This window comes from Podarcis gaigeae (assembly GCF_964106915.1).
Source record: "Podarcis gaigeae genome assembly, chromosome: 1".
Taxonomy (NCBI): Eukaryota; Metazoa; Chordata; class Lepidosauria; order Squamata; family Lacertidae; genus Podarcis; species Podarcis gaigeae.
Window position 1 is genome coordinate 67,188,822 of NC_139678.1, and position 27,777 is coordinate 67,216,598.

The 27,777-nt window shown below is 41.7% G+C and overlaps 2 protein-coding genes across 15 annotated transcripts in view; one reads left to right on the forward strand and one right to left on the reverse strand.

The window, feature by feature from the left end:
* The window catches only part of BTBD10 (BTB domain containing 10), a 34,113-nt gene extending 32,667 nt beyond the window's left edge, over window positions 1-1,446 (forward strand). For all 11 annotated transcript variants that reach the window (XM_083725280.1, XM_083725270.1, XM_083725279.1 and 8 more), the window contains one exon: window positions 292-1,446. In XM_083725280.1, coding sequence (XP_083581406.1) covers window positions 292-602 — 311 coding nt within the window. In that variant the 3' untranslated portion in view covers window positions 603-1,446. The remainder of the gene's footprint in view (window positions 1-291) is intronic.
* Window positions 1,447-2,346: 900 nt separating this feature from the next.
* The window catches only part of BMAL1 (basic helix-loop-helix ARNT like 1), a 52,153-nt gene continuing 26,722 nt past the window's right edge, over window positions 2,347-27,777 (reverse strand). For 3 of the 4 annotated variants that reach the window (XM_083725183.1, XM_083725184.1, XM_083725185.1), the window contains exons 4-18: window positions 25,552-25,590; window positions 25,100-25,141; window positions 22,273-22,430; window positions 21,642-21,721; window positions 19,564-19,656; window positions 19,171-19,288; window positions 18,595-18,744; window positions 16,078-16,324; window positions 13,065-13,171; window positions 12,045-12,195; window positions 10,587-10,675; window positions 9,155-9,263; window positions 8,206-8,299; window positions 3,932-4,034; window positions 2,347-3,028 (exon numbers count right to left, since the gene is read on the reverse strand). In XM_083725183.1, the coding sequence (XP_083581309.1) occupies window positions 2,868-3,028; window positions 3,932-4,034; window positions 8,206-8,299; window positions 9,155-9,263; window positions 10,587-10,675; window positions 12,045-12,195; window positions 13,065-13,171; window positions 16,078-16,324; window positions 18,595-18,744; window positions 19,171-19,288; window positions 19,564-19,656; window positions 21,642-21,721; window positions 22,273-22,430; window positions 25,100-25,141; window positions 25,552-25,583 (1,734 nt within the window). In that variant the 5' untranslated portion in view covers window positions 25,584-25,590 and the 3' untranslated portion in view covers window positions 2,347-2,867. Of the gene's footprint in view, window positions 3,029-3,931; window positions 4,035-8,205; window positions 8,300-9,154; window positions 9,264-10,586; window positions 10,676-12,044; window positions 12,196-13,064; window positions 13,172-16,077; window positions 16,325-18,594; window positions 18,745-19,170; window positions 19,289-19,563; window positions 19,657-21,641; window positions 21,722-22,272; window positions 22,431-25,099; window positions 25,142-25,551; window positions 25,591-26,950; window positions 26,972-27,777 lie in introns of all 4 variants that reach the window. The other variant, XM_083725182.1, reaches the window with a different exon arrangement.

The window sequence follows — 27,777 nt, forward strand, 5'->3', positions numbered from 1 at the left end:
CCTAACATGATAAATAAGCATAGCTTGAAATGTTAGTGTTTTACCTCTTGTGGTCTGTTAGCTTGTTATATATTATATGACCCTACACACAAATGACAAAAATATATTGCTTGAAGGCAGAGTGCCAATAATATCTTCAGTGGAGGGTGGAGGAGGTCCTTACATGGAGCAGTGCCTAAAGCTAAAACACCTGCCTGGTGTCTTAAAGTGTTATATTCTTTTAGCTGCCCTGGAAATGAAGTACTTCTGGTTGAAATGCGTGCAAATTTTGTTTGTCTTTTAATATTTCAGGTTACCCCACATACAAGGAAAAGGTTAAGAAGCGGCCTGGAGGACGGCCAGAAGTCATCTATAATTACGTCCAAAGACCTTTCATCAGGATGTCATGGGAGAAGGAAGAAGGGAAAAGTCGGCACGTTGATTTCCAGTGTGTAAAAAGTAAATCTATTACCAACCTGGCAGCAGCTGCAGCAGACATTCCCCAGGACCAGCTGGTGGTGATGCACCCCACTCCCCAAGTGGATGAGTTGGATATTCTTCCTGTCCCCCCTCAACCCAGCAACAGTGATGTGGATCCTGAGGGACAGAACTTGCCACTCTGATCTGAACTCTTGGTTAAACAAAAGCATGCTATTATAAAAATGAAGATGCTGTAATGAGCTCATACTGCACTACAATTCCAGCTTCTCTCCATTGTGTAATGAACATAAAATGTTTTACGATATTGCAGTATGGACTTACAAAAGACCAAAGTGGGATCTGATTATGGTTTGTGGGAGTACATGTGTAACAACATCCTGAGGTTCAGTTACATACCTGCATATGTTTACCAGTAGGTTTTGTGGTATTGGTTATTTGTATGGTGGACTGTCCTCATCCTAAGGCTCTTTGTCACAACAGGATTTGGAAGTTACAGTTTATTCAGTATTTTGGTACACGAGTGGGCAAAATGCAGACTTAAAATTGATAGTGGCACTTTATTAATGGTGGACAAAAAGAATTCTCAAAGCCATTTTTATAGTCATGATGCACAATGTTGAGTCTAACAGTGTGTTTCTTTCAGAGACTTTCTATTCAGCTAAATGTAAATAGTTTGTTCTGAATGGAGGTGATGAGCCTACTTTGTTCTCTTATGGACGAGCACAAAATTAATTCTTGCCACTGGGCTTTTGGATTGTGAGGTTGAGATCCAACAGCCTTCTTTTTCAGATTTATTCAGTGAAGGGTTTTTTCATGTTTGATGTGAGCCATGTTCAAGAGTCAGGAACATATGATACGGGCTTTATCTTAAAATTCTGCCTTACCTTAAATCTGTTCACAGAAATATTTATTTACTGAGTTTTTTCATAAGTGTCATGGAATAGGAAAATGCAAATTGTTCACTCTTCATTTATTAACTGATTGTAAACGAGTTTTTCATTCAAATAAAAATTTCCATTATTTTAATATTTGCTGTGACAGTAATTTATTACGTATTTTTGTAAAACTAGTAACAGAATTTAGTGCCAAAATCAATGCCCTTTCCCCCTCTCTTTTTAAAAATAAAATGCCCTGACAATCCACATCTGACAAAAGACTGGTCTTTTTTAGGGGAAAGCATTTAATGGTATGGAAGGGACCTATATCCTAGGTCCCAGTTGCAGTCATAGTATATGAGGACACAAAGACGCTGTTGTAAGGCAACTTCCTATATTTCTAAAAGTATAAGATTATATATGCAGCTCTGTAAAATCAAAAAAGACCAGTACAACAAATGGTATGTGGAAGTTATTCATTGTAATGAGGGTAGACTGGATGGAATGTGCATCTTTGTATTGGAAGGTGTTGCAGTAAAGTGCAGGAGGACATTTAGATTATGATCATGAGATGAAAATCCTCAAGAGTCAAGAATAAGTAGAAGCCAACAAGGCAAGTGCAGTGACCTGGTGGTTAGCAGCACCTAACACTGTACTTCCTCCCCTGTATGAAGGTTTTTGTATGTCGCTTTTAGGCAAAACTTCATCTCATAAGCCTGTATTTCTTCAGTCAAACCTTAACCACCTGCTTTTGTCCCCAGAGTATCTCCTATGGGCCACATCTTTTCCCATGCTTCAGAAGCTAGGCTGAAACTTGGAGGCGTTTGACTGAAGAAATACATTGTAGGAAGTCCTGGTTGTGTGTGATTTGAAAAATTGCAGACCTCCATTGATGCCAGGCAATTCAATGGATTCCCATAAGCATACTTGTTCAGGCAAGGCCATCACTTGCTCAGGGGGCCCCTTGCTTCAGAAATACATTTGTTGTTCCTTTCGCTGTCGTCATTATGCACTTCAACCAGAAGTGCTTTTTCAATCCAAATAAATGTAATTTAGAACAAGGGAAAACATTTTATTTTAAAAATATTTAACTGTCTAATACATTACACTTCAACAATATTTATAGTAAAGGATCTTACAAGAAACAGTTTTGATACATTAGTATAAGAAATATCCATTATCCACATGGGGGACCATTTTTGTAGTGTAAAAACACACCATACAGCTGAAATGACCATTTGCATATAAAAGCTACCAGTGATGCCAGTGCTTAGTTCGCACAGTGATCTTTTCCTTTTTTAAAAAAAATGTCAACACAAAAACAGAATCCAAAATATACAGTTAACGCAAGCTATACACAGCTAACCAAATCAAAGACTTAGGAGGAACACTGTAGCAGGTTGATCTCCACTTGGTGGTCTGAAATTACACATGGGAGAAGGATGACTGTTCTCTTGATATGGCTTTTTATGAAATTAAAACATCAAAGCAATTCAACAAGCTTCACAGATTGGAGAACTCCACCAATAATGCACTTTGATATATCCATATTTCAAAGCTATTGGGTAGCATTTACAAGGGCCATGGTAAGTCACTAAAATCGACAGGGCCCCCTAGCCCTGCGTCAGCTTCCAGAAGGCTCATGATTACAGCCATTGCTGCTTCATCATTGCTGGGGCTGCTGGATCCCTGGTCGTTGTCTATCATGTCAATCCCTATATGCGAGTTTTCCCCTGGAAATAAAGTGAAAAAAGTGAAAGCTATAGTATGATGAACTCTGCCCAAACAGTATACTTAAGACCCTGAGATCATCTCCTGAGACCCTCCTTCGTGTGCCCCCTCCTCAAGAGGTCCACAGGGGGGCAACACAAGAACGGGTCTTTTCTGCAGTGGCTTCCCATCTGTGGAATGCTCTCCCCAGGGAAGTTCGTTCATTGTACACCTTTAGGCGCCAGGCAAAAACGTTCCCTCTTTAACCAGACCTTTGGTTGATCCATTACATCCTATACCCTTTTAAAATGTGTTTTTTGTTATTGTTGTTGCGTTGCTGTTTTTATTAGGTATTTTGTGGTTTTATATCTTGATTTATGTCTTGATTTTATTCTGTGAACCGCCCTGAGACCCCAGGTATAGGGTGGTATATAAATTTAATAAATAAAAACAGCTGAGATAAAACAATGCCAAACTACAAAGAGACATTACTTTCCCCTTTGTTCTGTATACTGTACTTTGTTCTAAGAAATTTAATCAAGTTTTAAAGATGAAATATTCCTAGTTTTCTTACAAAAAATAATAATCTGATGCAGATAAACATGCAAATGAATCGGTGCTCTAGAAAAGTTGTAGAATATCTTTATAAGAGAAGAAGCAGAGGGTTAAATATTACTTGTTGGGAGGGACTCATCTGGAGAGAGTGTTTCCTGTATCAGTGACATCAGGCTGGTGACCCTGAAGTTTCCCCAGGATTCTATCAAGAGAAGTTTGCCCTCAAGGTTTAATTCACCAATATTTTTAAGTTAGAGGGATAGGACCCTAACCCTAAGGATTTTTACTACATAGTGACTGGGAGTGAGTAGTTCAATTCCCCATTCCTTCTTTTATTTGTCTTAGCTTGTCTTACATGGTTATATACTTACCAAGAATGGAAGAATTGTCAGAATACGGGTAGCCTGGATTGTCTTGGATCTGGCTAGATAGTAAACTAGCAGGAGGAATGTCTGGAGTTCCACCATTCAAAATCTAAAGAGAAACAGATAAAACATAACAGACTTTAGTCTCTAGCATGATCCGAGCGCTCTAATCATAGCATGTTTTGAACACATGACCCTGTTACAAACTGTTAACATTTACAGAGCTTATGTTCTGACATTACTTATTTATTCAACCATTAAGCTGCCCTTCACCTGGCTCAGGACAGAGTGACTTACAAAATACTAATGAAAGTTAAGCAAGTTAACAATAAACGGGCCAAATTTTTAAAAAACCAAAAAAATTGTACACCTTTTCATAATTTCTCCTGATTTCTACACGTTATTGTATCATGCTATGGTGAATCTTAGGAACTTTGTGGCTTTAACACTTGAATTTGAAGCAGAGGGAACCATTCGTCAACTTTCGGAGGATATTATTAACTTCAAATTTACATTATGACTCAGCAAGAATTTCCCTTTGGGCCTAGCAACAACCCATTCACAATGTAACAAGTCATCACATGGGGTTTTTCTTCCCACTGAAACCTGCCAGGCTGAGGAAATGAAAGGTGAGTCAACATGTGATGAAATCTTATTTTAGTGCTTATGTTAATAGCTCTGCTAGTCAAGCTATACTGTCATCGGAATGATTTAAATGTGCTGCAAGTGAACCAATAATAGATCGATACAAAATCTCTGAATAGCCAAATTATTTTTTTAGCACTATAATTAAAAAACATGGCGTCACAGGCAATTAATTTTTTATTTCTGGCAGTAAAATGACCTGGTAAGTCCCTGCCTTGCATTCCAAAGGCCCCAGGTTCAATTGTTGGCATCTCCAGGCAGGACTTGGAGATAGCCACTGCCGGTCAATGTAGGGCAGAGCTTTCCAGACTTGTCATGTTGGGGACACACTTTTTAGATATGCATCATTTTGCGACACAGTAATTCAGTTCCACTAGCAAACTGGAGGTTAAACTAACCCCTTTCTAGCTCCTGGAGGAGTGCGGGGAGCACGACACACCTACACACTGCAGCCGACACACTCATGTGTCACGACACAGTTTGGAAAGCTCTGGTGTAGGGAATACTGAGCTAGGTGGGCCATTGGTCTAACCTGGTAGAAAGACAGCTTCCTAATGTGGTTTGTCACCTGGTTTGCAGTCACATACCTATTTGGGGGTTGCAAACTTAAAAAAAGACTCAGTCCCTGTCTAAATAAGTTTTGTTCTCTTGCACTCTTATGCAGGCACTTGTGCCACCTCCAGGGGGCCCTAGGGGCCTGGGCACACACAGAATTTTTGCTGTGGGAGCCTAATTGAGGTTGAATCCTGACAAGACAGAAGTACTGTTTTTGGGGGACAGGAGGCAAGCAGGTGTGGAGGTTTCCCTGGTCCTGAATGGGGTAACTGTGCCCCTGAAGGACCAGGTGCGCAGCCTGGGAGTCATTTTGGACTCACAGCTGTCCATGGAGGCACAGGTCAAATCTGTATCCAGGGCAGCTGTTTACCAGCTCCATCTGGTACGCAGGCTGAGACCCTATCTGCCTGCAGACTGTCTTGCCAGAGTGGTGCATGCTCTGGTTATCTCCCGCTTGGACTACTGCAATGCGCTCTACGTGGGGCTACCTTTGAGGGTGACCCGGAAACTACAACTAATCCAGAATGCGGCAGCTAGACTGGTGACTGGGAGCGGCCACCGAGACCATATAACACCAGTCTTGAAAGACCTACATTGGCTCCCAGTACAATTCAAAGTGTTGGTGCTGACCTTTAAAGCCCTAAACGGCCTCGGTCCAGTATATCTGAAGGAGCGTCTCCTCCCCCATCGTTCTGCCCGGACACTGAGGTCCAGCTCTGAGGGCCTTCTGGCGGTTCCCTCACTGCGAGAGGCCAAGTTACAGGGAACCAGGCAGAGGGCCTTCTCGGTAGTGGCGTCCGCCCTGTGGAACGCCCTCCCATCAGATGTCAAAGCGATAAACATCTACCTGACATTCAGAAGACATCTGAAGGCAGCCCTGTTCAGGGAAGTTTTTAATATGTGACATTTTAGTGTATCTTTCATCTTTGTTGGAAGCCGCCCAGAGTGGCTGGGAAAACCCAGCCAGATGGGCGGGGTACAAATAATAAATTAGTAGTAGTAGTAGTAGTAGTAGTAGTAGTAACTATTACTGGCATGTTTTACTACCATTTCATATACAAACAAAGTTCAATTGAAATGTCGCTTAGGAAACTTTCAGCACCTACTCTGCATTTTTGAAATGAGGACAAGGGAGGAGAGGAGGGAACCTAAAACCTAAACAAAACCCAGCCGGGAAGATCATGCCAGTACTAAATGTTCACCAGGAGATGGCAGAAGCACATTTCAAAAAGGAGTCATCGCATCAGTAAGAATGTTTGAAAGGCTTGCTGTGTTAGGTGGATCTGTGTGCAGCATTATCAAAATCTGTTTCACAGGGAGGAAGGGTTGGGGTGTGCAAATCAGGAGGGTCATGGGCAGAAGAAGAGGAAGGAGGAGGAGGAGGAGGAGGTGGTGGTTTGGATTTGATATCCTGCTTTATCACTACCCTAAAGAGTCTCAAAGCGACTCACAATTTCCTTTCCCTTCCTCCCCCACAACAAACACTCTGTGAGGTGAGTGAGGCTGAGAGACTTCAGAGAAGCGTGACTAGCCCAAGGTCACCCAGCAGCTGCATGTGGAGGGGCGGGGAAGCGAACCCGGTTCATCAGATTACAAGTCCACCACTCTTAACCACTACACCACATTGGAAATATTGCAATGCGGGAGGGTGTGGCGAGATGAGCAAAAGAGCCAATTGGTACTTGCTGACTGTGGTCCCTTGTAGGCCACCAAATAACTGTCAGTCCTTGACAGCCATGCCCACTTACTTCCCTTGTGGAGCTGGTGAATGCCAGGTTGGCCGACAATAAAAAAATTATCATCCATGACAATAACCATGGCTCAGGGGACTGAGGTGGCAAATATTACAGAAACCTGGGAAGGTGGGTGAGCAGACTTGACCTGTTTCAGCTGAGCACACCTGGGTATTCAGTGCCGCACGAGCACTGGTTGGAGAACTCAGGGGTGGCCATTACTGTCATTCCTAAATTTATGTCTTTCAACAGGAAGTCAATGTGCCTGGTGTTGGGCCAGGGAAAGAGAATAGGAATGTTATTGGTGCACTGCCTGTCCCACCACCCTACCGTCTTCCTGTCCAATCTGGTTGCAGCAATAATGTTGGAGAACTCCAAAGGGTTTGTTCTGAGGGACCAGCAGTGACACCAAAGGCATGCTATCGGGCAACAGCCATGGGGCTGTCTCAGTACACCATGGGCTCAACACAGGTTGCAGGTTAATGCACTGCATCTGATGTATGCTACTGAGTAGACTGGATGTGACTCTGTGGCTGAAGGTGTCATGGACAAGCCACTTCCTGGTGGTTTGGACTAATGGTGGCAGTACCAACTCCAGTGATTGCTAAATGCTTTGGGTGAGCTTCCAGCTGGCCTATCTGACACTCCTGCAGAAGCCTTGGTCTTGCTACAGGGTGGCAAGAGTTGCATTGGGAGAGAGACAGGGAGAGTATAACCCTGTTGATTTTCCTCAGTATCTTAGCAGCTTTTGATACTGTCAACCATGATATCCTCTTGGAGTGCATCTGTGGTCTGGAGGCTACTGAGATAGAGTGGTTCTGCTGCTACCTGCAGAGTTGTTTCTAGGGTGTGGAACTGGCCAATTTCTGCTTGGCCCCATCGGAAGTTGAGCTGTGGAGTCCCACAAGGTCCCATCTTGTCCCAAGTGCCACTGCCATTGGATGTGGTCATCAGGTAGTTTGGAGCCCAGAGGCATCAATATGCTGATAGCATCCAGGTCTATCTCTCTAGACCATGAGATGGAGCTGTGCTAGTGCTGAATTGGTGCATGAAAGCAGCAGCGCATCGGGGTAAGGGCCAAGACGGCAAATCACATTGAAAATTGAAAACTTGCACATTTGCTGTAGAGAGATAACTTTCAGGCAATTTGAAAAGTAACTTTGTTGGCTGTACATGTTCCAAAAATATTCAGAATGGACCTTACTCTTCCCCTGAATTGAGCTGCTGAGAATTCAGCCCTACAGAATACTAATCTAGCAACAGGAAGTTCTCACAGGATGTCTGCGCATGCGCAGAATATGTGAGACTGCTGAGAGAAGGCTAGCAATTTTAAAGACCCCACCTCACCTTTTTGCCTCCTGGCGAAGAAGTGTCAGGGGGAGGTGTGCTGGTCATGTTTAATGGACTAGAGCCACAGCTTGAAGGCGAAGAGCCTCTTATCCTGTCAAAACAAAAGCAGTCAGATTAGAAAGGTTATGCTAAACAATGCAATTAATGTTTGACCAACTTATCGTATTCATGGCAACCTGTCCCCTACCCACTTTGGAACATTGTACCCAAGGAGGTCCTATCTCTCTCATTATCAGGTGTGAGAGAGATGATTTTCTGGTTAGGACTTAGCATTTTGAATTTTAACCTGCCAGATGTGTTAACCTGTTCTGGTTTACATTGCCTTGGTGTTCTCAACTGTGTACATTATTGGAAGTAGAAAACATAACATGAGGAATTTCCCACTGACTATAACCAGTGATATTTTTCTGGGGAAAAAGGTGCCGGAACTCACCATGAACACCTCCCTCATTCTCTTAGAATGGCAATGGTGCCCTCCTGAGAGGTGCCAGAACTGAGTTCTGGCAAATTCCAGCTGAAAAAAAGCCCTGACTATACCACTTATGGTTCTTTTCTCCCTCTCCCCTATCAGTGATCAACATAATTTTGAGGCAGTGGTTTTGACCATTTTGGCTCATTGCTCTCAACATAACCCAATGTATTGCCACACATTTTTCTCTCCACATTTCTACAGAAACAGCTACACCACTCACACAGACTACTGTAAATGCATCAAGAGAGAACACACTTGGTGATAAAAGTGAATGCATATTTGTTCTGGGCTTGTCAGGTTTGCCTCCTGCTCCTGCAACGACCAATAGTAACACTACAGCAGCTATTGATTTCTTGTAACCTGAAAGCAACTAAACAGGGATACTTGCTATTTACGGAAAGGAAGCAGCTGGTCACCTTTTTCTCTCGAGATATAGAGCTTGAGATGGAAGAACAGCACTGGGGCTTTCCTCACCTGTGAATCTCCATAATTTCTTCAGCAATCATTCTGCCAATTTTTCCGGCTCCTGCCCTTGTTCCACCTGGAATACCAGGGACTGTTGGAAGGGACCTTTTAGGACCACCTTTATAAAGGGGGGGAGGAGAGAACATAAACACACATGAAAATTTTAACACACATGAAAATTTTAGCAGAAAGCAGAAAATGTCCCTTGTCCAGCACTCTCTCTCCCATTTCCAATGTTAAATACTTTACTTCAGTAGTCATTGGGTTGTATCCAATGTGGCATCAAGTTAGGGTCCTGGCAGTGCAAGGATTTCTGCTTGCACAACAGGACTCCCCAACCCCCACCCCAATTCCTTTGTGCATCCTTTAAATCTGTTCTGGGATTCCCCCAACTGAGGTCTAGCTCTGAGGGCCTTCTGGTGGTTCCCTCACTGCAAGAAGTGAAGTTACAGGGAACCAGGCAGAGGGCCTTCTCGGTAGTGGTGCCCGCCCTTCAGATGTCAAGGAAATAAGCAACTATTTGACTTTTAGATGACATCTGAAGGCAGCCCTGTATCAGGAAGTTTTTATCTTTGATGTATTATCATGTTTTTAATATTCTGTTGGGAGCTGCCCAGAGTGGCTGGGGAAACCTAGCCAGATGGGCAGGGTATGTATGTATGTATGTATGTATGTATGTATGTATAAATAAATAAATATTATTATTATTATTAAAGAGGTGAGATTCTGTTCTGTAAATCCTTGCACCGTTGAGAAGAGTTTGTTGGATATAGCCCAATGATTCCAATCATTGCAGTAGAAGCTTGGAGGCCCCCTTCTGACATTACATTAAGTGCCATGTGTGTTTGCTTGAGCATTAAGATAGACCCCAATGTCATACACAAAAAATAATGCCCACAGATTTTGGAATCATGATGCAGATCCTAATTAGCTATGCTTTGATGTTATGAGATGCACCCCCCCCAAAGTTCAAACTAGCTGCTGCCACAACCAAGAGGAGCAACTTCTGTGAAATTGTCTGTGCTTTCCTTCCTTGGGCTACTTGTTCAAATGCCTCCCAAAGGAAGGCATATAGAATGACAGACAGGACACCTACATATTTTGACCAACAAGGGATATGTTATTAACAGCTAAAGTGAGCCAAGTTAGAGTTTGTTAGAGTAAGACTAGGAAGATCCAGCTTCAAATCTTCACTCAGTAATGAAGTAAAACTTAACTCCTATGTTACACTAACTTCACGTGTGTTCTTTGGCTCAGGGGCTCATTTGGACTCTGATATTTGGCACTTGAGGCTCATGAAATTTAGTGAGCTTCTTGGCTTCAAAAAGAGCCACTTAGAACATGGGCTTGACTGGCTGACTTAGCTTTGATGGTGAAACACCAAACTGGCTAAAGGGGCTAAAAGGCAGCTAGGAATGGCTTTGTTCAGTGCTCTAGTTACCTTCTCCAGCCTGGAGCACACTGTCCATGCTGTGCGGTGAAGCTGAAAGTTGTGGGAAAGTCGCGTCTCCCCCATCAAGTACATTGGCACTGCAGGGAGGGAGGTTTCAAAAGAAACAGAAAGACAAATGAGACCCTTGGCTTGAATGCAGCCAGTCACCGTGTTTTCTCTTTTCAGATCATAGCCACAAAGCCAAAGACACACAGAAGAAATTACAAGCTTTGCATTACAAACTGATCATCAAGAAACAGATCATATGTTGCACAAAAGACAAAAATGTAAATATCACGTTTCTGTCTTTCTGTTTGCAATACGTAAAGTAGAACTGGGATTTCCAGATCTCAGCAGCAGCAGGGGTGAGATCCACTACACATTACAGCAGAATCAAGGAAGGCGGAAAGGCCGTTTACATGCTTGGAGCATTAAGGAACATAGGAAGCTGCATTATGTGGAATCAAACCATCATGTTTGGTCATGTCTACACACACTCGCAGCATCTCTCCAGAGTTTCAGGCCAAAGTCTCTCCCACCCCTACTTGAAGATGCCAAGGATCAAACCAGGTCCCTTCTGTAAGACAGATGCTTCGCCACCAAGCTTTGCTGCTTCCCATTCTTGCTTCTGTTTTTCCTATTCATTTTTTGTCCCTTGAAGAAATTCTGAAATGATACCCCTAAATTATAGGCCAGAACCTACATTTCAATGGAGCATAGGAACAGAAATAGTTGCCTTCCATGACCCAAGGCAATCAACAAGGTGAAGACCCTTATTTTGCAGAAGGTTAAATATTTTATTGTCCTTCCGGCAACTTTCGGATAGGAAAACAATTACCGTATTTTTTGCTCTATAAGACTCACTTTTTCCCTCCTAAAAAGTAAAGGGAAATGTGTGTGCATCTTATGGAGCAAATGCAGGCTGTGCAGCTATCCCAGAAGCCAGAACAGCAAGAGGGATTGCTGCTTTCACTGCACAGCGATCCCGCTTGCTGTTCTGGCTTCTGAGATTCAGAATATTTTTTTTCTTGTTTTCCTCCTCCAAAAACTAGGTGCGTCTTGTGGTCTGGTGCGTCTTATACAGCGAAAAATACGGTAGTCTAAATTGGAGCATTCTGCTATATTTGAACATCAGGACTATTTGGCTGTTTCCAGTTCTGTCATTATTTGATTAAATATTTCTTGACATTGAAAAGCAGATCAAGTGGCTCAATGAAGTGGTATGGAGCTATGTACTGTCTTGTCGATATGTTGATGCCCCAAACCAGGCAGCATGTAGGGTCCAGTTTTGCAGGCCACTTGATACCACTGGACCTAACAAAACTGTGAAGTCAATGGGAATGTCTGTGTATGCTTTGTTACCAAGCAGATAACAATGTGCTGATTTTCTACGTCTGCTTATAACTCCTTTGAGACATAGAAAGGAGGATTAAGTGCCCAGCTTATCAGCTGAGGAAAAATACTTACGATACCACTGTGTTAGTTGAGACAATATATTCTACTTCTTTGGTCCACGGGTTCATGAAACTGAACCAACAACTCCTCAGTGTAATAAAAGATCCGTCTTTGACTTTAAACTTGTAACAATTAGTATTAATTTTCTCTCTCGACTGTAAAACTGAAAGAAGGGGGAAATGGGACAAAAGTTAATATAAATGCACATTGTGGTTCGAGAACCCGACCCCCGCAATGTGGAAAGAATACACACGGACACGTGATATAAGGTTAATGGGCAAGGAAAGGCCACAACTTTATTGATTACAGCAGTGAAAAGGTATTGGCTTAGGCATTGGATTTGAACAAGTGGGTTTATTCACCAGTAGGTGGAGCCAGTTGATGCCGATCCAACTATAGGCTCACCCCTAATGTCACCGAGGGTCGTGCCATGGCCTCCCGCCAAGCAGGCATCGGACAGAATACACGACCGCCAGATTCCTTTAACGGAATACCCCTAAAAATTGAAGGCATAGGCGATGGCCACACCTAGCTCTTCGACACAGCACAACACATTATTCCAATGCCTAACCGTGGTGAGAGGACGAAGAATGAGGCCGGGCGAAGGCTGCCGCCGCAGCAAAAGGCTGCTGAACACGCCCCCCTCAGGCACCTGGCTGGATGCCTGCTGAGGGGCGTGGGCGCCAGCCAGGTGAGGTGATGGCAGGGGGCTAACGCCCCCTGCTAGGGGCGGAGCTCGGGCTCCCGCCCACAACCACTCCCCTCTCTTGCAGGGAGGAGAGTCTTTCCCTAGATTGTCTTGTGTGTTCATCACTTCCCATTGTGTGCTCCTTCCCACTGTGGCAAATTTCCTACATATGCACTATTATAATTACAACATCAACTTAAAATTTTCCCATTATTCAATTTATCCAGGTTGTGTTTCCTAACCACTCTTTCTTAATAAAAAACAGAAATAAAGTCAGAAATAAAAAAAGTTTGGAATTAACTACCACCCCCTTGCATTTTTATTTTTTATTTTGCTTATTTTACCTTGTCGATGACATTCTGCAAGATGCCCTATATCATCTTGATGAAAATATTCATAACACGAAGTACCTAGAAGTTCCTGTGGTAAATATGCCAGAATTGCAGTTGCCCTAAAATATAAAAAGTTGTTTAGTTTAAAAAAATAATACTTAGGCGAAAACTACTATATAAAAAAGGAGTGCCAACAGACCAGAAACAGATTGGCATGGCCTGCTCCTTTGCCTTCAAGGAGAAACTTTTACTGACAGAGAGAAAGACTGCGAAAAACATGGGCCCTCACACTGAAGCTCTTTCCTCTCCCTTTTGTTGTCACAACCAATGCTAATTATTCAGTATATAACAGCTCAACGTGGGAACACGGTTTCAGAAAATATGGCAGAGGGGTGGAGCATAAGCATGCACTTAATGGATTTATTTAAATGGAATAATAATAATAATAATAATAATAATAATAATAATAATAATAATTTTTATTTATATCCCGCCCTCCCCAGCCGAAGCTGGGCTCAGGGTGGCTAACAACAATAAACTACTTGATATTTCAAAAATCTCCAAGCAGTGTCCCAAAAGAGATATGTTGACCACAAATGGACAGATGTACACAAGCACAATGCCACTGATTTCAATGGGCTTCAAATGCCTGTAACTGGATGTTGGATTTTGTGGTTACAGTCAAAACTCAGTCTATTAACAAATCAAGAAATTAAGTTCATGTATGTGCATACTTTTGGTACAGTGTTAAAAAAGGGGTGATAGCAAATGTGCATTGAGTGAGACCAAAGGTACAAAGAAATGTAAAATAAGAAGTGACAAAAATGTATATTATGTGAGAGATTATTCATGAAACCTTTTCTTTTCCACCTCTGCTCTGTAATCTGCATGTTATGATTTAGCTGCTAGTAATAGGATATTCCTTCCTGTTGCCAGGACAGTAGGTTGGCATGGAAATCTCTTGCATGCAAATATATTTCTTCTGGTATTCTATCAGTAGTTTTTCAGGTACCATCTGTTTTAGCATCTGTATTCCAGATAACTCTGGGGAGGCTTTGCCAAGTATTTTCAATTTAGCTATTGGCATAAAAGAGAAACTCACTTATGAAAGTACTCAAGGAAATAAATAAACATGATGAGCACCCCCAAGGTTAAAGATCCAAATAAATTTCTGTCTTCCACTAAATCCAGATTAGCTCTTCCAGCTGCCAACTGGCTGAATAGATTATAGTCCAGAAAGCTAAAGGTTTATTTTCATACTACAATAAGGGATATAACTTCCCATGGTAACTTATTAACATTGGAGAACATTTTCCAGTTATTAGCTTTTACCATTTAATATTTAACTGGCAAGGGTTAAAATGGAAACACTACCAAATGAACGAATGTATAGCAATTCTCCAATGTATTCATATATTTAGAAATCCAAAGTGATATAATCCCTCCTTGCACAAAACTGAAGACATGTGAGAGCAGTAGCTCCAATATAGAAATGGATTGCTGCTCACAATGACGTTGCTCACTTCAGTAGAAGGCTACAAAGGTGGCATTTTGCTGTAACATTACAGAAAGCTTTCAACCAACACTGAAATTGTAGTCGAGATTTTATTTTTGTGGCATGCCATGTTCTCTTTGGCATGCCAAAAATGAAGGGGGAAAGGGGTTGCACAGCAAATATGCCACACAGCCATGCTAATTATTCAGTTATGACTGTGCAAAGTTCCTTCACCCTCAAAACAACCTTCACTTGCACCAAACAAAGAGTGAAAGGCAGGTTGTGCATCTTTGCATAAAAGAATCACATTTTTTTCTTTTATATCCCTTTCTTAGCCTCCCTTCTAAATACTAAGCAGGGGCATAGTTTGGTTTAATAAATCAAGTGCAAATGAATGATAATGCAACAAAAGTGGAAGCTTCATGTATTTTCTCTTTATCAGCAACCCCTTCTATTCCTCACCTTTTAGAAAGTTGAAGTAAATTCAAAGGATTTAATTTGGGGAAGCCATGGGTGTATTTTTACAACCCAGTGGGGGTAACTAAGATCTTGTAAGGCTGAGAGCTCTTGCACCTACTCTGGCCAGTCTCATCATTTAATTTATCAGTTTCTTCCCACAAGGAGTCTCAGAACGATTTATAAAAATAACATTCCATAACACAAATAATCTTAAAATCAAAAAGCAACACTAAAAATAATCAAATTATAAACACAACACGAGCTCTCCCCCACAACGTAAGCATCCCTGCCAAAGACTAACCCTTTTAATTGTAATTTCTTTAAAACTGTTTTTAATGTTGCATTTTAAATGGTTGCTACCTGCTCTGGAGCCTTAGGATAAAAGGCAGGTAATAAGTTAACAATAACAACAAATGCAACAAGGGATAAATACACAATTGACTGGGAGAAATGTCTTTCCTGACACCAAAAAGATGCCAAGGCCTGGGGCTGGTGAACCTTCCTGAGAGCATTCCACAAATAGAGGGTCACCCCTGAAAAGGCCCTTTGGACTATTGGTGGAGGGGGCACACAGAGAAGGGCCTCCAATGTTTACCTCAAGCCCTAGATATAGGTAAAGTAGGTTCATAGTTTATTAATGTCTGGGCCATTGAAGACTTTGTGGGTTAAAATCAGCATTCTGAATTTGGTCCAGAAACAAATCAGTCAGATTGTGCTTTGTTTCCTGTGCTATGCTAGGAGGAAAGGAGATAATATGAGCACCATGGGGGGTTGTGGATTGCATCCCATTTTTCTAACCAAAAAGTTTAATTATTATTCATCAAACTAGGTGTCAATATTCTTGAGCAACAAATGATTACATTTATGCCACAGGAATTCTGCCTTTTAGGGTGAGAAGTAATTTAGAGTCACAAACTGTGGATACATAATTGCTCCAAAAGTACTTTGCAATTATTTATTTTCATAACTAATATTATTGCTGTTCTGAATAAAAACATTAGTAGGTAAAAGAATGAACTTAAGTCAACAGACCATTGTCCTGATAGCATAAATTAAAGATGTTGTTCTTACCTCTGGTCTACAAATACAAATTTCCCATCAATTGCATGCCGAGAAACATATTCTGTCGGTTTAACCCTGATCTCTCCATTTACTGGTTGAGGAACTACATGAGGATGTAACCGTCCAATTGCAACGAGACAGCTTAAATTACAGCCTTCATTATCAGGCTCATTGTCTTCGTCTAGTCCCATTTTTGTTGGTGGCCAGCTTTTTAAATATCCTGTGCTATGGATAGTGCAAAAGCTTTTCCGGTCTGCTACAAAAGAAAATAAGGTTTATGTCATCAGTACTGCATTGGTGGGAAAATGGCAGCTTGGGGTTCAGGCACATGAAACATCTGGCATCTTAAGCATTCAACTTCTGAAGAGCTGTACAATGTGCAACAGGCTGTATGTATGCAGACTTCCATGCATATGCTTGGTCCAGGACCAGGAGTTCTTGGTTTCTTCAGGGCTCCCATACTTTATGGGAGCCCTGAAGAAACCAAGAACTCCTGGGTTGGGCAGGGAGAGGATCAAGAAGGTGCTAAAGCAGTGCTGAACAAAGACATCTGTCAAAGTGGTATCAGGCAATTTTTGGATCATCATCTTGGTCAGCAGCTGGTAGTTTTAGCTGACCATACACCAGAGATCCATTAAGAGTCTGCAGGAAAAGCTCCTCATGGAGGGCTCCAGAAGGGTCATGCAGTGGGTTCCAAGAAGCCACTGCTGTTTTATGGCCCACCATAGGTAGCAATATCAGGTTCCCATTAGCAGAGTCCAGCTCTTGTACACCTACCTAGTTGTTATCATGGACCTTCAGAAGAGGACATGTGCTGCCTTGTTAATAAGAAAATCAGACTACACACCCCATTCTGACAGTATGTGTAATGCACACTGCTTCAGTAGAATTTATAGATATGTTGAGAAAATGGTCGTTTTAAAAAAGTAAGCTTTTTTTAAAAAAAAAAAGTTTCATGTGAATGAACTCCTCACTGGTTTGCATACTATCTAGATCTTCTTGAAAGATCAACTCATTTAATTATTAAATTATGCAATCCCCTCAGTATCCAGAGTTACCAACATTTCAAGTGTTTAGAACATAGGATCATTCTGATTATACGCTTCCAAAGTGCAGTTTTATTTTAAAGATATTGATTTTCGAGGCTGAGTCCATTATGATGAACTTGGCCGGTTCAATCTTTCTCCTTAAAAATATCCATTGCTGTTACACTTAAGATAGTCAAATAATTTTATTTCCAAGCAAGGGCAACATAATCTGATCAATACAGGAAAAGGAAGAGAAGGACTCCTGCTGGATATGTCAACTTTGCTACTTTGTAAGTCAGGTGGACAAGTTTGCCATAGAATCCTCAATACATCCAATTTAGACAGTTTACGTTGAATTTCCGGGGCATGGTTGTGATACTGGCTTTCTAACTGTAGTAGGTGAATCACAACCTTTCTGTCTTTGTAAAATGGTTAAGATATTAATGTCAATGGGCTGGACAGGGGTGGAGGAAGGGGGGTGTTGTGGGTGAGGACCGCCCCGGGTGTCACCACTGAGGGGGGTGACAAAGTGCTGGGTGGCACTCACCGTGGGGCCTGCAGTGCGCCTGAGCCACACAACTCTCCCGGGAGAGACGCAGTGGCTTGGGCACGTGCAGGCTCCGTGCTGCCCAAACGGTCTGCCTGCTGCCTCCCTCCAGCTGTAGGGCGGCTGAATAGGAGGAGGCAGGCAGACTCTGGGGGCCTCGAGGTGCGCCCCGCCCCTATGGGCTGTTCGCCCTACCCTCACGCTGCCCCTTTGTGCGGCTCCTGCCACCCCTTGGCATGCTGTCCCAGGGGCCTGAGCAACTTCCTCTGCCATTGGGGCTGGAGCCAGGGACTCCTTCCGAATTCATAGAGGGAACTGCTATCTTGCTGAAATTCTCCGGGGAGGGAAGACATATTTCCCTAATTTCCCTTTTCTCTGAAGCTCCCTGTATCTCTTCCCATCCGCCTTTGGAGGGCAACCAACACCCTAGAGCAGAATTTCAGGGGACACAGGGGGAAGGACGAATCAGATAAAATTACACGTTTTATCATCTTTGGCTCTGAAAGCAGTTTGCTATCAACAATTTAAATGTTATGTCTACAAACTATATTCTGACCTCACTAGCAACTTGACTTGCATCACCAAACATATACTATTTGAGAGCAAAAATCTTAGAAACTCTTAAGAGAATTGACTGTTTTTAGCAAAAGCATTATTACAATGTTATTATTTCAACCATTCATGGACTCAAAAGTCATGGAAGGACTGTAAGCTAAATTTCATTTTCCAAATGATGCTTTATGTAGCCAGTGCAAATCTGATCCCATATGCAAAACCTATGAATTGCTTCATAAGGTCAGAAACTGTAAGCCAGTGGGAGTCAGGTTTCTTCTTTATTTTTTCACATAGTTACAACTTTGCAGGGTCTTATTTGATCTCAGATAAACACCTTAATTGGTAGAAATGAACCAAAATTATTTTTCTAGATTAATCAAGGCATACTACTGGTACCTTTCTTTTTAGAACAGGTGGAAGGAAAGTCTTTATCTTCTACTTTCACGGATGGTCTGTTGCATTTCATCCTACAAAAGAACGAACGTCTTGCTCCAGAGCATAGTCGTGATGGTCCAGGCGTTATATCTGTTTTAACTGGAAGTCCAGCTGCAGTGGGGTGAAAAAACACCAATCCAAAATGGTGAATCTGGCTTGGCTTTAAATTTCTATTTTCAAATATACAGATCTGTAACTAGATAGTTCGTATCCATGAACATAACTCAACAGAATGATATTCAATGGAGACAAAAGCAAAGTTCTGCATTCAGGGAAAGCAATTACGGGACTGGAAATACTTGGCTTAGCAACAATACATATGAAAAGGATAGTGGAATTTCAGTCGATTACAAGCCAAACATGAGTCAGGAGTGTGAAACTGCTGTAAAAAGGGCCAGTGTGATTTCATGCTTCCTGAGTTGAACCACAGTTTCCAAGTAACAAAAGGTAATAGTTCCACTTTATTTTGTGCTAGCTTAAAATCATCAGGACCTGTGAACTAGCCTGTGGAGCTCAATGAACATTCCAGTCACTCACTTTTCGCATCTATGAGCCTTTCCCGTGGTGCAGTATCAGAAGAAGAAAGTTGCTCCTTAACTTTGGCAATATCTTTAGGATGAAGGTAGTCAAATAAACTCTGACCAATCAGATCATTCTGTCAATAAAGAATGTTAACAACCAATTAAATTATTACAGACATGCAAGAAAAACTGTTAAAGCATTTTTGTAACATTTCAATTGACTGATATTTTAAATGAATGAAAACAATACTGTTTTTGTAAACTGAAATATTTCACTTCAACCCATAAAATAAAACAGAGAACAATATTGATAGCTTAAGCACAGAGTCATCTACATCCACCACTGAGTTGAACAAAATATGTTACAAGGCTCTGTTCTTTTCTACATCATAAGAAAGACAAAATATACCTGACTGTAGTTGAGGATCTTGAAGACTGATTCTGACACAAACAGTATTTTGCCTCTGTCACAGCCCACAACGAAGAGAAAACCATCTGCAGCCTAATTGGGAAACACAAGATGGCCACTTTGTTATAGTGTGTTATTTACACATTGTTAAAGTTATTCACAACATGCAGTTGAATTTCGGTAACCAAACACTTTGCATTTAAATGTAACTAGATTAGCACACGGCAAAAAAATTCAGTGGAGACTTGAGTATGGCGACACTATTTTTTTAAAATAATGCTGCCAGAAAATGGCAAAGCAAAATGGCTGAATGTCACTGGTAAATGTCTATTTGTAAAGGGTAACATTCAGTCACACCTAAGCAATTATTTAAAAACCACCTTACTGCACTTGATCTTTTCTTTTTTTAAAACCTTTCTTTAGGGAAATTTCCAAAAACTGCAGGAGGTGATGTGGGGGGTGGGGTGGAGAGTAAGGGGTCATCTAATCTTCCTCTTCTCGCTCTAACGAAACCTTTGTCAGGATCTTAAGAGTCTGCCAGGAGCTGTTCATGTGTGTGGGTGGAAAAGGCCATAGAAGCAGGGAAGGCAAAAATGACTCACTTTCATTGGGCTGTTGCCAGCAATCTTTCCAAAGGGGCTTCTAGGAAACCAGGAGAAAAGGAATTGCTGGAAATAGGCTAGATTAATGCAAGGCAGACTCCAGAACATTATTCTTGTGGAGTATCTTACCAGACACTTGGAAAGGGGTCATATGCAGGCAAAACAAAGAATGAAAATACTGCTTGAAGATCTTGCTAGATCTTTTCACCACATTAAAGGGGGGGGAGAGGTTGTCTTACACCACAAGATGGCACCCCTTTATTGCTTGGTTTATACCTCTTATCTGACCATGATGAATCTCACCCAGGGTGGGAGAGAGTTGGGTTCCTTTTACTGATGCCTTTCTCTAAAGTTTCATAGGAGATGTTCTCTTCTGATCTTAAAAATAAGGTTATAAATCCTACTTAATTTCACTGGAGTGCTTGTCCATATGGAAGCATACAGAGCCAAGCCTGAATATTTGTATCAGTTGCACACCAAAGCTGCTTCGGCAGGGCAGAGACTCGGCATTCGTTTACGAGAGGGTAAAACCTGCAGGGCAGTCAGATCAAATTTGCAGAACGCAAATGAGATTTTGAAGATTTGTGGCAACCAATGAAAAGGAGCGTTTTTATGTTGTATAGGATACTACTAGATGCCATGTTTCTACCGACAGGTAAGCAGATGGGCTTTATTACTGTAATTCACTGAAACAGCATGGACACCCCAAATTTAATAAATATCAAGTCAGTTTCCACTAAGTTTTAAATATCACACGTTGCCATAAAAAACACCTTGAGCCTGACAAGAAATTATAGTCAGTGTCATCCTTCACATGCACTTCAAGCAAAATCAGAGGTTCCCTATTCAATACAGAATACATTGTTGCCTGGAGTGGGGTGAATAGACAGCGAAATCAAAGACCATTTTCTAGAAACCAAGGTGCTTCATCTCCCTTTAGCATTTCTGCTCAGGAAACACATTAGTCAACCTCAAAACAGTAGAGCATTATGAATTATATAATCACTTTTTGTAGTCCCTGGTAATTTATTATCAATTTTTTTGGTTTACTGGCTACTAATCCAGAATTTCATGTTACTGGGGAGCTTACTCAACACTATATTGGGGTTAGCACAGTGTGCTCATAACAGGCAGACAGCGACTTGCTGGTAAGTCCATTGGTTTAAAAAGGGCTGAAGCAGGGCTTTTTTTCTGGAAAAAGAGGTGCCAGAACTCACCATGAATGCCTCCCTTGCTCTCTTATAATGGCGCCCACCTGAGAGGTGCAGAAATTGAGTTCCAGTACGTTCCAGCTGAAGAAAGCCCTGGGCTGAAGCTTTTGCATATAGCACGCATCTCCTACACTGGAGGAATTTATGGTTGCAGGGTCTGGTATAAGAGAACTCCACCCTACATGAAAACGCCACCATACTTACAAGAATCTTCTCTTTCATTGCACACTATACATGCTTTCATGTATCTAAAGTTAACACATACCCTAAGAATAAGATGTTTTAGTTCATCGTCTGACAAAAAGGCAGGTTTGTAGTTTGCTTCTGTATATGGGTTTGTGGCACCTTAAAGGCAAAGGGAAGAAAAGTAATTATTCTTTGAGTAAATAAACCAGTTGTGCCAGGTGCAGAAGGGGTTACATTCTATTTGCACAACTATTTTCAGTGTCCCTAGTCTGTTTTCTAGTAATGCTTAGAATGATGCCTCAAATACTAAAAACCAAGTAGAAGCTGCTCCCAAAAGCTACTATGAGACAGCAGCAATTTCTTTCTATTCAGAAACTTACAAACCTTTTACCAATAAAGGTTGGCATGATAAAATATCTATTTTGTATCTTTTACTGGTATGAAAGCCCCTTTAACAAATCTGTAGATCACATGGTGCAAGCTAGTTCAAATCTCACTTCAGTCAAAATCTCACAAGGTGCCCTCAGGTAAACTGCTGCTCTTTCATTCTCCCATCTAAAATAATACTAATCTACTTAACCACAATGGTGTAAGCAATACTGAAATAATAAGTGCAAAGTGCTTTCACTGCTCCATCACACCAACATTTCCCCTGGTTTTTAAGTTCCACAAGTAACCTCTCTAACTACACAGGTTGTTTTAAAATTTACCTCTTAACGTCTTCATGTGCTGAACAGCCATTCTCAGTACCGTAAGTTTATCTAGTTTTCTGGACATAGCATTGCATGTTGGCACTAAAGAGGCCAATTCATCGATAAAACTGTTCATCTTATCACGACGTCTTTTTTCAATCTGACTGTGAGCCTCCCTAAGTGATAATGAAATAAGGATCATGACATTTCAGGTATCCAGAGTTACATCACAAATCTTAATTGCTTTTATGAAAAAAGAGACAGGATTGCTTACATTATCAGTTATCAGGAGATAAACCTTTATTTACTTTACATTGGCTACATAATGAAGAAATGAAACAAAGTAAACAGGAGGATGAAAGCTGATGAGTAAATTGAGGGAAACCAACTATAAATGAGGATATAAAGGTAAAGGTAAAGGTACCCCTGCCCGTACGGACCAGTCGTGTCCGACTCTAGGGTTGTGCGCCCATCTCACTTAAGAGGCTGGGGGCCAGCGCTGTCCGCAAACACTTCCGGGTCACGTGGCCAGCGTGACGAAGCTGCTCTGGGAGCCAGCACCAGTGCAGCGCATGGAAACGCTGTTTACCTCCCGCTATAAAGCGGTACCTATTTATCTACTTGCACTTAGGGGTGCTTTTGAACTGCTAGGTGGGCAGGAGCTGGGACTGAACGACGGGAGCTCACCCCACTGCAGGGATTTGAACCGCCGACCATATGATCGGCAAGTCCTAGGCACTGAGGTTTTACCCACAGCGTCACCCGCGTGGGTAAAATGAGGATACAGTGGTGCCTCGCAAGACGAAATTAATTCGTTCCGCAAGTCTTTTCGTCTTGCGAGTTTTTCGTCTTGCGAAGCACGGTTTCCCATAGGAATGCATTGAAAATCAATTAATGCGTTCCTAGGGAGACCGCCTTCAGACCTTCAGACCTTCAGACTGAAGGCTGGCGGCGGGAGAAGGGCTTTTCTCCTCACCGCCAGCCTTCAGAACAGCCTTCTGAAGGCTGGCGGTGGGAAGAAAAGCCCTTCTCCTGCCGCCAGCCTTCAGAAGAGTTCCTGCAGGGCTGCCTAGGCTGCGGATAGCAGCCTGCTGCCCGGTGCGAGGGACGCTCTGAAGCAGAGCGCCTCTCGTGCGGGGCAGACATCTGCAGCTTGGGGAGCCCTGCAGGACTTCCCCACAGGGCTCTCCAAGCTGCGGATAGCAGCCTGCTGCCCCGCACGAGGGGCGCTCTTAAGCAGAGCACCCCTCGCGCGGGGCAGACATTCGCAGCTTGCGGAGCCCTGCAGGACTTCCCCGCAGGGCTCTCCAAGCTGCGGATAGGGGCAGCAGGCTGCTATCCGCAATTTGGAGAGCCCTGCGGGGAACTCTTCTGAAGGCTGGCGGGGGAGAAGGGCTTTTCTTTCCACCGCCAGCCTTCAGAACAGCCTTCTGAATGTTGGCGGTGGGGAGGAAAACCTTCCTCCCTCCGCAAGCCTTCAGGACAGGTCCAGGAACAGAGGAGAAGGCGGCGCTTCGCTTCCCCGCTGTCCCCGGAGATTTCCCTATGGGCTTTCGTCTTGCGAAGCAAGCCCATAGGGAAATTCGTCTTGCGAAGCCGCTAAAAAATCGGAAAACCCTTTCGTCTTGCGGGTTTTTCGTTTAGCGAGGCATTCGTCTTGCGGGGCACCACTATATAGTCTTGGTCATGTAAAGGGGAAAAAAGAAGTCAAGAATCACTGCAATTATCTGAAATGAATTATTTTAGTTTAGACAACAACCCTAAGTCTCGGGTATGCCTGCCTGCAGGAAAACAGACAGACCATTTCAGAGCAGCTTTCAAGCCATTTCACATACAATATAGAACACTCAATTTGTCTGGCAATCAAATTCTAAATTGGACTTCCACACAGCATGAAGGCGAGGCTTCACCAGAAAGATGCTGAATGGGTAATGCTCAGTGATGATCATATAGGTGTTGCAGTGTATGTGATGCACAAGCACCCACAGATTCTAGGGACCCACCAAACTCAAAAACCTTAAATGATCATATAGGTCGGGTGCGTATTGCAAAATATTTTGATGAGTCTACTCATCAAATATTCAAAAATATGTAAAGTTAAAAATGTAATTGTTCTAATATAACTTTGCCATGCCAATAAATATCATGCATGAATATGTATTTATAATTTATATATATTCTGAAGATATGTACTTCATAGTTAATTAAATGTCCTTTTTGCATAAGAGTGTTTCATATCCTGTAAGAAAGGTACATCACTGTATTGAATCTTAGTGATGCTGATCTTGAAAAGTATGGGATGAACCTGAGCCTTCACTTCTAACTCAATTACCATATTGTTTAACATTTTTGGAATCTGAACCCAACATAAGGTCGTGGTCTCAAACTCTGAAGTGATTCTATGATTTGCTGTAGCAAACATTATTGTAAGATTATGTGTTTAATTCACATCTATTATACGTGGCACATTTATTACTTGTATAAATGTCTCTGTCACGTGATATATTTTAAATACTTCATAATTATCTAAATCTTTAACTTCATCCACAATCTATAAACTGGAAACACTAAGGAAGCACAAACTGCAGGGTTTGAAAAATATCCTTGTTAGTGGGAACTATATGGGATGTGCTGGCAGAAGAGAGAAATGTTGTAATCTCTGGATCAAAAAATGAAATGGCTTTTTAATATAACTTGGTACGCTCATTTCTCATGAGTGTAGGAGCATAATTTTCTATTAAAGAAATAAAAATCCATTATAGGAACACATCCAAAAGGCCTTTATGGATCACATCATAAGCTCACTCACTGTTCACGGAGTTAAAACAAAGACCCATTGTTTTACCTTGCATTTTTTATTCTGCCTTGCTGGTCTGTATATTCCAACCTAGTAGAGAACAAAAGTGATACAAATCAAGTCGAGACAGCAATATAATGTTTGCCATGAGACAAGGTGAGGAAGAAAGATGCTTTTCAAATAAATCTATACTCAAAGCCCACTTAAATATGTAGAACTAACTGCACGATGCTTTGGGTCACAGCCACTTACATTTCAGAAGGATCACAACTACGCATTTTCTCACCAAGGTGAGGATTTCTATTTCATCTAGGTGTTATATTAAGACTTGATCTTCCAGTAGGATTACCCCAGTCCTTGTATACTCTCCAGATTCTCACAGACCTCAATTACACTCCACATCTCCTTATCTCACTCTCTAGAATTATCAGAGCTTTACTTTGAATACACTTATTTTTCAAGATGCACAATCAATTCAGCAATGATGCACAAATAAATACCTTCCATGTTGATCATCTTTATCTGTGTCCATACCTTCGCTACAAAACCAGAACAAAAGAAAAATCAACAGGGTAAAAATGCAGCAGAATTTGCTTCAATGATCCTCACTCCCACACCTTGCTAAAACATAAGCATTTACACAAGTAAAAACAGATGGCGTGCTGCAGCAGCATTCATTGTATCTATATTTTCTGAAAATAACCAAGATAAAAAATGGGCTGTTGAATGGCCATGAGCAGACATTCACCTCCACCCCACATTTAAATGTATCCTTGGAACTTGGCCATCCTTTGTAATGCATTGATATATCCACCTAATTTAAAAGAAACAGCAGCTAACTTTAGAAGGTGGATACATTAAGGAAAATCTAGTTAAACACATGAGCCTGGTTCAGGCATTTCTCTCCACACAACTGATATAGTGCAGCAAGTGACAAGGGGCCATATGCCCCATCTCCCCATCATGCTTCACAATCCCCTCTTCTCAACATTGTACATGAGCTGTAGGAGCATCTACAGAATATGTATAGGCTATCGCCATGATACTGGAACCCTATATGCTCTCATGGGGGTGGCCTATGTGCATTTGGCGTAAGATACTGTCAGGGAACTGCCATCGGAGATTCAGGTGGTGGAGGGGCTCAAGGAGGCTAGGAGACCCCCGGATGTGGAGGAAGGAACCAGCAGGGGGAGAGAGAGAGTTCATGGAGAAACTCAGTCTGAGGGATGGCTCCCAGAGACTTCCAGTGAAAACAGAGGGGAGGTCTCAGGACCTCCTCTGGGTACACCTACTCCTCGCAGGAAACTGTCACGCCGAGAATCCCGAAGGAGAGTTTCCGTTAAGGAACTCTTATGTTGGCGCAAATTCCGGAAACGCCCACTGACAGATTCTGCCAGCGATTGAGGGAGTCATGCTTTGAGGGCTCCCGTAAAGGCAGAGCTTTGAGACCTACGCCAAAGCTCTGAGGGATTCAGCTTTTACGCACAAGCAGCTCATTGTCCCATCACAGATACCTACAGCCCCACTGTCTCTTCTCCACAAGATTTCTATCATCTGATGAGAAATGCCTGCACGAGACTGGCCTGCCACTGAAAATGGCGAGCCATTTCCCCCTCAGCTAGCCCTTTCTACATTTGAGGACAGAGCGTAGAGGGTGCAATGCTAATTATACAACAGGAATCCAAGTACCGTGATACACACACACACCTTCCCAAGAGCTTTTTTCTTTAAAAAGGCATTTTATCAGAATCATGAACTTTGCTTACTAGTGACTAGCCAGATAAACAACAGTTAATATAGACTGTGCTTGAAAACAATCATATTTTTTCTCTTGCAATTCTTTTACACAGTGAGCATTGTAACAAGGCCCTCCTTTCCCCATATGATATTTGTACTTACTCAAAAGAAAAGCCATCGAGTCTGAAAAGAGAGGAAAATATTGTTTAATGTATACTATATGATGAAAAGCGTTTTCTATCCACATTCAGTTTTCAGTGAATCTTAATTTCTACTATTTGATCATTGCAATTGTGTACCTTGAGAAGATTTTTATTAAAAATCTGAACCTCCTGTCTAATGTTTCAGTAGGATAATTGCATTTGCAAACATAGGTATAGGTCTGTTCTATTCACACACAACTTTTATTTATTTATATTTCTTTCACAAAATTTATATACTGCTTGATTGTGGGGAGGACACCTCAGAGTGGTATACAAAAAAACCCCAATAAAATTATCAATAAGAATTAACAACAATAAGTTAAGACTTTTGAAAAAGTTGAAATATTTTATTTATTTCATAATATTTTGTTTCAGGTGGACACTAAAGAAAGTAATGTGTGAACAATGTGCACTTTGGGCCTGACAAAACATCTCTGAACTTTTTCTGAAAGCAGAACTAGAATAATCAGCAAAGAATGGAATCATATGTTCAGCTTTAATTCAACTTACAAGTAAAGACTTGTTTATCAAATAATGCAACAAATAATACCCCCTATAAATGCAAATATTTGGGTTAAGAACTAATTGTGCCACGTTTACAAAGCAGTCATTATTTATGTAAATGAAAGTCCATTGTCCCCCAAAACTCAATTCTCTTCAAAAGAGTGTATTTGTGATTTCCCATGAATTAATAGATCACTGTAGGAATTTTTTTACAGGTTGAAAAACACCTCATCTATTTCCACTATTTCTGGAAGGAAAACAGACTCCAAATAAAAATGGAAT